The 12,206-nt window shown below is 37.1% G+C and overlaps 1 protein-coding gene across 1 annotated transcript in view; it reads right to left on the bottom strand.

Moving 5' to 3' along the window:
- Positions 1-1,573: 1,573 nt before the first annotated feature.
- Positions 1,574-12,206, bottom strand: part of CCN4 (cellular communication network factor 4) — a 50,434-nt gene continuing 39,801 nt past the window's right edge. The window contains exons 4-5 of the mRNA XM_074202492.1: positions 6,918-7,111; positions 1,574-3,975 (exon numbers count right to left, since the gene is read on the bottom strand). Coding sequence (XP_074058593.1) covers positions 3,676-3,975; positions 6,918-7,111 — 494 coding nt within the window. The 3' untranslated portion in view covers positions 1,574-3,675. The remainder of the gene's footprint in view (positions 3,976-6,917; positions 7,112-12,206) is intronic.

The following is a 12,206-nucleotide window of genomic DNA, read 5'->3' as shown; positions in this document are numbered from 1 at the left end:
CCTCCTCTTCACCTTCCCCATTTCTTCTTTCTCCTCCTCCCCTTCCCCTTTCCCTTCTCTCCCTCCTCTTCTTTTTTCTCCTTTTCCTCTTTCCCCTCTTGTTCTTCCCTTTCTGCCTTTTTTTCCTTGTTATCATCATTATTATTATCATTCAAATACTTTCAGTGATAAGGAGTTCATTATTTATTTAATGAGACACCTTATTCCATGTTAGAATGGCTCCAATTATTAGAAAACTTCCTTATAGTAGAGTCTGACTTCAGACATTTATTTACTAGTTGGTGTTACTTTGAGCAAATCATTTAACTTCTCTCAGCCTCAGTTTCTTCATCTGTGAAATGAGTATAATAATAACATATGCCTCTTAGCACATACCTCAGGCATTTCTTTGATGATGACCCTGGGCAAGTCACTTCATTCTGTTTCTTCATCTATAAAATGAGTGGGAGAATGAAGTGGTAAACCACTCCAGTATCTTTGCCAAGAAAACTCCAAATGGACTGAAAAACTACCTAATGAGACTGATTTCTATTATTGTGGCATTTAGAGTGGAAGGAACTTGAAGACAGATCATCTATTTTAATAACTTCATTTCTAAAATGAGTAAATTGAGATTTGGAAAAGTTGGTAACTTTTCTGAGGTCTTATGGGAAGCATCAAGCACATTTGAATAAATGTCCTCTGACTCTAAATACAATGATCTTTGTGGTACATATTTCCTGAATCTTTGTTAAATCATCTAATTGATAAATAAGCATTTATTATGTGTGAGATACTGTGTTAAGGACACAAAGAAACTGAAAAGACAATCCCTGTCTTTGAGAAACTCATCATCTAATAAGGAGACAAGCAAACAAATGTATTAAAAAGAAGTTATATTCTGAATAAATAGGAAATAAATAAGAGGGAAGACTAGAATTAAGAGGATTTGGGAAAGGTTTCCTATAGAAAGCAAAATTTTAACTGAAATTTGAGGGAAGTCAGAAAAATCAGGAAGTATAGATGTGGAGGGAGTACAACCAGAGAAAATACCCAGAAATGAAAGGTGGCACATCAGTGGATTGTAGATTTGTCAGAAAATAAGACTAATGTCAGTGGACTTAAGAGAACAGTGATGGAAGATAAGTTGTAAGTTATGAAAGGCTTTGCTTTTGTATTTGATCCTGGAGATGATAAAGAACCATCAGAATTTATTAAATGGGGGGTGGGGGATATATGACACGGTCAGACCTGTGTGCTAAGAAAATCACTTTGCGTGAATGGAGGATGGATTGGCGTAGGAAGACAATTGTGGCAGATAGATCAATCAACAGGCTATTGCAATAGTTCAATTGCAAAATGATGAGGGTCTGCATTAGGATGGGGAAAGTATCACCAAAAACAAAGAGGCATATTTGAGAGATGCTACATAGCTAAAATCAAAAGGCCTTGGCAACAGATTGGATATGGGGTGGGGGAGAGAGAGAGAGAGAGAGAAAATGATGAGTTGAGGAAATCACTAACAAGCAGATAGATATGTTAAGTAACAGATGGTAAATTTTTACCATAGTCTAACTTATACAGTTTGAGATTTTTATTTTATTTTTAACTCTAGAAACCCAAATGAAACACTTTGTACTGGTCCATTGCTCATTTTGCTGGTGATTTATTATTTTTCAGGAGGAAAAGTCACAAACTCAAAATTGAAGTAATAAAAATCTTCCACTTTGGGTAAAGAAGGACTATATGATGATGAACAATGAACAACACCAGGAAACATGGTTGTCCTGGTTTCATTTTGCCCACTCTGTAAATCTTGATAAATTTTTCTATACTTTAAAAATATGCTTTACAAAAATACCTCTGTAAGATTAAATATTAAGTCACAGTTTGAAAATTATATATATATATACACACACATACATATACATACATATAGACAAAGATATGCAATCAGCCATTACAAAATTAGTTAAATGATTTTCACGAATAATTAAGCAAGGCATTGTTTACACATTTCTGTTCAACTAGAAATCGGAGATACAATTTGACATGTTTCCGAACTACATCATTTTTCATACCACATATAGAATAACAACACTGATGAAATGAATAAGATTATAAATGACAAAACCAAAGCTATCTTGTTTCTTTTGCCTTTACCAAGCACCCCACCCTGTCCATTCCTATAACACAGATATAAGACTAATGAGAACTCCCCAGAGATCCTTGATCTCCTGGATACTCACAGATGACATGTATGGATGGAAGCCACAGGGAGTTTATAGGATGTACAGAAATCTAAGAATGGTATCCAAAATGACATCACATGGGCTAGAGTTGAAATCCTGTGATTCTGGATCACAGGTACCAGATTGCCATTCCCAACCAGCATCATAAGGTATCACCAGCTCTTAACCAAGAGAGGTCAATTATATTAGCCTTTTTCAGGCTTTTATTTAAGTTTTGCATAGAATTTTATGTTTCTGATAGGGTTGAATGACAACAGTACCCATTAATTAACAGACAACAGATGTCTCACTGCCCCATGCTTCCTTCCAGAGTTTTTCATGATGAACATTGGATTTGGCTCCCAAGGCAAGGTCATAAGGAGAATCATGGAGAAAGTATCTAGGAGGACTAATAAGGAAATATGGAAGGTCCTGGAAGACCAAGTCATTAATTTCTCAATCTCTCTCTGCTAGGGAGAATTGATACTGCACTGTACCCCAGTTCACCTGAGATATAACCCAGACAGAAGAACATATCATTTGTTATTATTACTAATAATAGCTCACATTTATATAGCACCTTATAGCTTTATCATAATTTTGTCTGATCTGCACAAAATTCCTGTGACATAGACAGGGCAGAGATTATTATCTCCATTTTACAGATGAAGCTATGGCTCAGAGACTTTGCAACTCATCCAAGGTCATACAAATAGTAAGGGAAAGGGTTTGAACTTGACCCCCAAATCCTGAGTCCTTATTTCTTCCTCTTCTACCAGACTAAAATCTAGATTAGACCTTTAGGCACCAGAAGAAGACATTAGGAACTGGGAGAAGTGGTTAAAGGAGCCTTGACATGAGTTTATCTATGAGGTGAAAAATGCCCTTAATTCATCAGTGAAATATGCTTGGGTTTTTGCCAGTTGGGTTTTTTGAAGGGCAAACCCATTCTTTTAAGTCTTAGGCAAAAAGAAAATTAAATAACAGACTTGAAATTTCTGTAGGAAAGACATAAAAGTAGAAAAACAACATGTTGCATTATCTTTATCCCACCTCACCTCCTGAGTACTTTGGAAGTGGAAGGCAAAGCCTGTTAGAAGTGACTACATTTTTCTACATTATAAATGTAAAATAAAGAGTAATCACATTGTCCATTTAATAATAGCTAGCATTTATAGACAGGGTTTTAAGGTTTGCCTATTGGAGGCATTTGAGTCTTCTACAAACAGCACCTTGTTAAATGAAGAGTTTTCTTGGCTTAAGAGCTAAGGCAGAAAATGGTGTTCAGTTAGGAGCTAGATCAGAAAATTTGCCCCCTAATTGATCAACCGGTATCTTGCAGCAGTCTCTTAAAGGGCATGGAATCTGCCAGTGTGGAAGGGAATTAGAGTATGAGACTATGTTGCCTTTGACCCCATGAAAGGTAGTCCTCCTGGGTCTTGAGCTACTCTAGCCTTTTGTCTACCTAGTTGGCTATTTCTGTATAATCATGGTATTGTTCTAAGTCTGCAAAGATGTCATTGGGGTTCCTACAGCTCAGGTTGCAAAAGCAAGCATTGATCCACAAAAGTTTCCAGGAGAAGCCTGGGCCATCAGGACACTGGAAATCCACAACAATGGTCTTGGACTTGTAGGGGGTGCAGCACCTATTATCTGTGCAGCCTCCACAGTACTTGGGTCTATAGCTGTCGGTGCTCACACAGCCAGAGATGGTTAAGTTCACTGGAAGCTCTGGTTGATACACAGCCAAGCACTTCTTCCCTGGCTAGAGGAGAAGAAAGAGGGATTTATTTAGTTTGGTCTTAAGAGCACTCTGGTTGACTGCTTACCTTCTTTTGTCTAAACCTCTAGCCCCTTCATTTCAACTTAAGTGATCCTTCTTACCTTGGAATCATAGAATTTAAGAACAAAAGGAATTCTGGTATATAGAATGTTAGAACTGGGAGGGGCCTCAGACTATAGAATGTTAGAGTTGAAGAGACTTTAGAACTTGGAATATTAGGAGACAAAGTTTGAAAAAAATCTTAGAATGTAGATTTAGAACACAAAGTTAGAGCTAGAAAAGACTTTAGAATTTATACGGTTAGAGCATGGAATCCTGAAACATGGAACTTTTTTAGCTGAAAGTGTCCTTAGAACAGACTATTAGAATACAATGTTAGAGTAGTCAGAGACTTTAGAACTGATATTGTTAGAACACAGGACTTTATAGCAAGAAATGACCTTAGAACAAAGACCATTAAAATATAGAATGTTTGGGCTTAAAGGGATCCTTAGAATAAATAATATTAGAACAAGGATTCTAGAATGATAAACTATCAAATGACCTTTAGAAATCATTAGTCCATTTTTCCTCATTTTTCAAATGAAAAAGTGACTGCTTCTTCCCCTCATTGCCAGTGCCTTTCCTTCTCAGATTGCCTTCCATCCAATCTTTGCCCAATTTGTACATGTCCAGCTTTTTATGTATTCTCCCCAGTTAGAATAAGAACTTCTTGAGAGAAGAGCCTATTTTTTTTGCCATTTTTTTATATCCTTAGCACTTATGATCAGTGTCTGGAACATAAAAATTGCTTAAATAATGCTTACTTACTGACTGATTGATCCCTAGAACTGGGAAGTAATATGCTTATGGTCACATGATGAGTTAATACTTGATTCAGCTCTAAAATCCAGATCTCTTAGCGCTCTCATTCCTTTTCTATACATCACTCTTTAAAATGTAAATTTCCCTTTTTCTTGTTATTTTCTTTACTTCTGCCTTTCTACAATCATACTTTGAGTAAAAAATATAGGTTCAAAAATATAGGTTCATATCTATCCTTCATTGTGAGACAATCTATCTGAGTTAAGTTATTAGGTATTCAAAGACCTCCAGAGAAGGTAACACCCTAATTTCCTCCAGTAACAGGTCATTTAATACCGGCATCAGAGACATAAAGCTGGGCTGGAGGGACCAGAAAGCATACTCAATGGAACCATTCTCTTCTGTTTAAGACATGTATTTAGTGATATTACATTCTTCAAAGTGGTTATGGCTTAAGTCACTTTGTATGTTTGTGTGTGTGTGTGTGTGTGTGTGTGTGTGTGTGTGTGTGGAGGTGGGGTAGTGGAACAGGAAGAGAGTGTTGATCTTGTGTTCTCTTTCCAAGGCTATTTCGACAGAACACAAGTTCTCAAGGGTGCTACCAAAGTGAAAAGGCTATTCTGCCCTGGCGATAGGCTTTATTTATTTTTTCCTGTGGGCTAGACCAGCTAAGTATAGAGAAACTTAGGACAAATAAGCTAGACAACTTGCCTCCTGTCAAAGAGGTAATGAACTTGAAATTCAAGGAGAAACACATTTTGGGGCATGGTCAGTGTGGGAAATTGTTTTGCTTGACTATGCATTTTATGGGGAGGATTTTTTTTTCTAGCAGGCAAGGGGAGGAATAGATTATAACCACATATAAAAATAAGTAAATAAATTTGTTTTAAAATACAATAGCAATTTTAAAATACAATACAAGTGTTTTGAATAATTGGTGATGATTTTTTTCTTTTTTTCATCCTGGGAGTCAGGACTACAACTCAACAACATCAAGAATCCATGAAACAAAGAAAATTACAAAAACAAAATCAGTCTTGTGAGGTCTCTTTCTGTTTCCACAGGAATGGTGGCAGAGCTTTGGAAAAAGGGGAGAGGGGAGCGTATTATACAAAACTAATTCAGAGATGTACTGGAGCCAGCTTGTGTGTGTTTGTGTGTGGGGGGTTTGGGCTGTTATTAAATTTTCAGTGTGAATATTTACACCTCAGAAATCAGTCAAGACTACAAATCAGGGCCTTATTGGTTTTTTATTATTTAGATTTAAGAAAGTGATGAATAAATTGTTTATAATGCAGATTAAATCCAAGTGGGAGGCATACATTTTTTTCTCCTGGAAACCTGCTTCTTAAATATTTACCAGCATACTTTTACTAGGCTCCCAAAGAGAATGCAATCAAGATAGAGGAGAGGTCCAGATAAAGTTCTAAAAAAAATTTAAGGAAGGAGAAATCACTTTCAGCTGGGGAATGTTATGAAGAGTTCCTAAAGTGGATGGTATTTGAACTAGATGTTAAAGGAAGGGAAGGATTATTAACAGTGGAGAGAGGAGAGGGAGGTCCTTCCCAGGAATCAAGAACTGAAGCAAAGATGGAAAGCAATCCAGTTGGGGTAACTGTAAAAGAACATTATGGATCACAAGTTTATAAGTAAGGAAACTGAATCTTGCATAAGTGAAATGGTTTGCCTAAAGTCAAGATAACTAATAAATGCTGAACCAGAATTTAATCATAAAAAGCAAAATTAAACACCTTGAGGGAGAATACTATCTTTGGCCTCTTTTTGTATTTCCAGTGTCTGGTGGTAGGTGCTTAACAATATTTATTGATTGATTGACCTGAAAAGGGAAGCAATACAAAGAATTTCATTTTAACTCAATATGAGAAATAGATTTCTAATGAATGAATGAAAACTTACACATGCCATGAGTTACAGTATGTTTTTTCTAACAAGTAATGTCATCTAATACTTGATTGGGTTTTCTTATTAGATAATGAGTTCCCTGACACTGCAGGTATTCAAGCGAAAACAAATGACTTGCAGAATTAATTTGAGATTCTGCAATATAACCAAATGACATATTGAGAGAACCTTCAAACATAGGGGAAAGAAGCTCCTACCTTGATGTGCTGGGTGATGTTCACCTCGCAGGGTCTCAGGTTACACAAGCGACTCTCCTTTGACAGTTGACATTGCTCATTGTTATTGGAGATTCTGGTTGAGATTCCCATTCCACAGCTTCTAGAACAGGGGCTCCAGGAAGATGTATGGACAATACAGTTCTTCTGCCATGATTCAATGTCTCTTTCAGAAGCTGTGAATGATGAGAAGATCATAGGCTCATAGAATGAGATGAAATAAGCCTTAGAAACCAATGAGAACAACCCTCTCATTTTATTTTATCATCTATCTGTTTATTATCTAATATATCATCTCCAACATCTTTACCTATCTATCCAATTATTCAAATGTTCTCTTTTATTTGGAACATAATAAACATGACTATTTCAATTACAAAGTATAGAAAAAATTTGTATATAAAATTAAGAACTTCTGTTAAAACTGATTTTTAAGTACAAATTAAATTTATAAGTGACAAAAATGCCCTGTTTGTCTGTTTTCTTCTGAACTTCCTTCTGCTGTCTTTTGTTTTTTTTAAAACCATTTCATTGAGTTCTGGGGTTTTTTTTGTGTTTTTTTTTAGTTTTTGCAAGGCAAGTGGGGTTAAGTGGCTTGCCCAAGGCCACACAGCTAGGTAATTATTAAGTGTCTGAGGTCAGATTTGAACTCAGGTACTCCTGACTCCAGGGCTGGTGCTCTATCCACTGCACCACCTAGCCGCCTGACACCCCCTGTTTTTGTGCTTCTTTTGTTCTTGTTCTTGTTCTTGTGCTTCTTGTTCTCCTTCTCCTCCTCCTCCTCCTCCTCCTCCTCCTCCTTCTTCTCCTTCTCCTTCTCCTTCTTCTTCTTCTTCTTCCTCCTATCTCCTTTTCCTCTTCCTCTTCCTCCTCTACTAAACTTAGGTGGATTCTTCTTTTTGAGTTCAAATCTAGTCTCAGACATTTGCTAACTGTGTTATCCTAAACAAGTCACTTCCCTCTATTTGTCTGAGTTTCCTCATCTGTACAATGAGTTAGAGAAGGAAATGGCAAATCATTTCAGTATCTTTGCCAAGAAAACCCTAAATGAAGTCACACAGACTTGGATATAACTGAACAACAACAAAAAGCAGAAAGAACAATGGACTAAAGTCCCAACCTTACCATTAACTGGATGCCTTCACTGGGCTTCAGTTTTCTCATTTATAAAATGGGTGGGTGTGACTAGAAAATTTCTAAGGTTCCCTCTAGCTCTAATATTCCATCATCTACTCCTGACTACTACTCTCACTAGCTGTATGGTCCTAGGGTCTCAGTTATGGATAATATATGCATCCTCTGCCTATATTTTAAGTTTTTTGCAAGCATCAAATGAGATAAGAGATATAAGTGTTTTGAAAGATCACAAAGCTTGCCACAAGGGATCATAGAACCCTTTGCTTTATGAAAACATGAATATATCTTCCTTTATATCTGTAGGAGACAATAGAGAGATGACCTGCTAGTTAGAAAACAGTAGAAAGAAAGAAAAAAAAGCATTGCATTTGGAGTCAAGAAAGCTTGGATTTGATTCCTGACTTTTATCATTTAATTTTTGAGAGACAGTGATGTTTTTCACTGGCCAAAACATAGGAAGAAAGTCAGAAATGTCTCTGTTGAGAGATTGACAGATAAAGATAGGAATGTGGGCCAGAAGAGTAAAGGGTAATAGTCTTCCCATCTTCCTTTGTTTTTATGTTTGTATTCGTTTCTATCCAAATAGAATTCTAGTAGAGAGCTTTATGATCTAGCTTCAAGACAGCTCTCCTGGAATTTCTTAGACACAACCTTCCCAAATGAATTTTACGGTATGGGATGACCATGGGGTTAAAAATGAGAGTTACAAGGGATTTCTGTTGTTTGTCTTTTGTTCTCAAAAAAGGATTGTGACATCAGGGAGGGGATGCCATGCCATGCAAGTGAATTGGATTTAAGTGAGGGTGGGGTAGGGGGTGCTATACAAAGTCACCGACCTCGTTTTCTCCTCCAGTCATCTGAGTTTATGGATCAGAAAACCTGGAGATAGCCCTGGATGAAGTGGGAAACCTTGACCTTTTTAAGATAAGGTCTTTAACAGGTCTTAGTTTGACTTAGGCAACCCTCATTCAGTGACTTTAGGTTGGAATTAAAAGAATGAAGCAAAGAATAGGCTTTTTTGCCCAGTCAAAAAAAAAATCAATCTGATCGGGGCAGGGATTTCTATCCCTTCATTAAAAGGGATTTGACTGTAGCTCAATCCAGACTCTGAATTAAAAGAAAAGGTTTAATTTTAACCTGGCAGTGTTCTATCTGGCTTTTGTTCTGAAGTCCTCTTAGAAAGAAATGATAGCACATAGCTTCTGGTCAGGAATTGTCCTCCTATCCTTATTAAAGAAAACATTCTGATCGCCATGCCCTGGAGAGAAGTAGTCTGGCTACCTGGTTGGTGACCTCATAGAGATATACCTTAAGAATTGGAAGCTTGAAGTAATGTTAGTGGAATTATGTTTAGCAGAGAAATAACTTGTCCAGCATTGACCACCAGTCCAATAAAACTATAACATTACTAAGATAGCAAAGAGATATAATGCCCAGCAGAGAACAGATTGATGACATAGCCATCATTGTCATCATCGTCGTCGTAGGTAGTTAGGTGCCACAGTGAATAGAGCACTGGTCTTGAAGTCAGGAGGACAGGAGTTTGAATCCAGCCTCAGACACTTGACACTTACTATGTGACCTTAGGCAAGTCTCTTAACCCTGGCTGTCTCATGTCTAGGGCCTTCTCCAGTCATCCTGATTCACATCTGGTCACTGGACCCAGATGACTCTGGAGGAGAAAGTGAGACTGGTGACTTAGCACAGCACTGCCCTCACTCAAGTCCAATTCATGTGCTTGTCATGGCATCACCTCCCTGATGCCATGTTCTTCTTCAAGAATGAAGGATAAAAAAAATCATCATCATGACTAATGTATCAGGGTATTTTAAGGTTTGTGAAGTGCTTTCTAAATATTACTTCATTTTTTATCACAACAATACTGGGAGGTAGGTTGCCATCATTATCTCTGTTTCAAAAATGAGAAGACTGAGGCAAACAGATGGACAAGTGAGTTGCACAGTTAGTAAATATTTAAAACTAGATTTGACATCTGGAAAATATATCAGTATTAGAATAACAAAGCAAAGAGTTGTCCTTGTCATGGGAATGCTCTAAACATATATACCACACATCATACATGGACCCTTATTTCATACATTCCTTTCTGTATGTATTCTCTAGATTCATGTTTTCCCCACAAGTATGACCTTTGTGATAGTTCCCTGATCATATCCATTTTCCATGGTGTTGTCTTCCCTACTGTGTTATGGAAATGTAATAGAATGTTCTCTATGAATGCATGGAGGAATTGTCTTTTGGCACTTGACCTGTCACGGTACTTGATTAAATATCTTTTGTTTGAACTAATGTTTCTTGTGACTGACAAAAAAGTAAACACAAGATTTGGAACTCAAGAGTTATGGTTTTGAGTGGATGTTAAGAAAGAATCTTAAACTTGGGGCAGTTTCTCAGAGGAACCAGGTGTGAACCCCAGAGGCCACATTAGGAAATCTACATTATTTCTTTAGGCCTTATGTTCTTCATTTATAAAATGATAGGATCAGGCTAGTTGATGTCTAAAAGAAGGGGGGGGGTTAGGTGGTGTAGTGGATAAAGCACTGGCCCTGGAGTCAGGAGTACCTGAGTTCAAATCCAGCCTCAGACACATTCATTACCTAGCTGTGTGACCTTGGGCAAGCCACTTAACCCTGTTTTCCTTGCAAAAAAAAATCACCTAAGAGAAGAGGAAGGAAATGTTTTTTAAAGGAGGAAAGAAAAAAAGATTAAAAAGGAGAAAAGTGAGAAAAATGAAAAGGGAAGGGAAACTATGAGTATCAACTGTGTTAGGACAACTGAACTCACTTGTTCAATCTGAGCTCAGCAGCCCTGAAGCAGTTGGTTTGATCCATAGGATGCAGCGACTTTTGCTTTGTTTCTAGGTCACTATGGCCCAGGATCCACAATAGCAAGTGGCTGCCACTATTGATGGTTTTCTAACCAGTCTCAGTAGCAGCATCCCATCCCAGACAGATTCCCCAGTCATAGAACTCTGAACTTGCCACTTGTCTCACCTTGAGTCTCTTGGAGACTTGTGTATGGTAGACAGTGGTTTCTTTTTTACTCATTTGTGGCAAGAAGAGGTGTTTTCTATTGACCCCTTGGAGTAAGGGTTTAGTGCTGCAGTATCTCTGATCTAGTTATGTGACCACGAGAAAAATCACTTCACTACTCTGACTCTCTGTTTCCTTATCTATAAAAATGGCAATTAGAACATTGATATTACCCAACTCCTAGGGTTATTTTGGGGAAAGCACTCTATAAACCTTGAAGTGACATTAGAATAAGCTGATGGTGACATAGTAGACATTTAATAAATGCTTCATTTATTTGCTTGATTCAGATTGAAATATGAGCTATTATTATTGTACTGCCTTTCATCTCTATTAGCTCCTTTGATCCAGTGACACTGGCTTCCTGGATGTTCCATGAGTAAGACACTTCATCTCTTGGCTCTGGGCATTCTCTGAAATGTTCTACCTTCCTGACTTCCTTTAAGTCCCAATTAAAATACCTCTTTGGACAGGAAGTCTCTCCCTGCCCCCATTCCAGTGCCTTCTCTATGTTAATTATTTCCTATTTATCATATATATAAATATATGTGTGTATATATATATATATATATATTTTTTTGCATATTTACTTTCTTCCATTAGTTATAAGTTCTTTGAGGTCAGGGACTATCTTTTGTCTCTTTTTGTATTTCCACAGTATCAACACAGTTCCTGTTATATATAGTAGATGCTTAATGTTTATTGAATTGAATTAAATTGAATTTTAGTACTAAGTATGCTGAGCTCAAATTCCAATGTGATGTAGTGGGAAGAAAATTGACCTCAAATCAAAGGACATGAGTTTGAATTATGAGTTTTCTTTTTAATGTGGAGTTTTGATGAAACAATTACTCAGAATCCCACGATTCTCTATTCTTATCTCTCTTCTGCTATTACTTTGTCATTAGTCCTTAAACAGGTCATTTAATTTCCATGGCAATCAGTTTTTTTAATCAGTAAAATGAGGAGTCAGCCTAGAAGACTTCTAATACATTGGCACACTAATGCATTATTGGTTAAGGTGTGAACTGATCCAACTATCCCAGAGGAGCTATGCCCAGTGGGGTATCTGAGCATAAAC

The sequence above is a fragment of the Macrotis lagotis genome, chromosome X, assembly GCF_037893015.1.
Source record: "Macrotis lagotis isolate mMagLag1 chromosome X, bilby.v1.9.chrom.fasta, whole genome shotgun sequence".
NCBI classification, from domain to species: Eukaryota; Metazoa; Chordata; class Mammalia; order Peramelemorphia; family Peramelidae; genus Macrotis; species Macrotis lagotis.
This window is presented reverse-complemented; position numbering and strand designations above follow the sequence as displayed.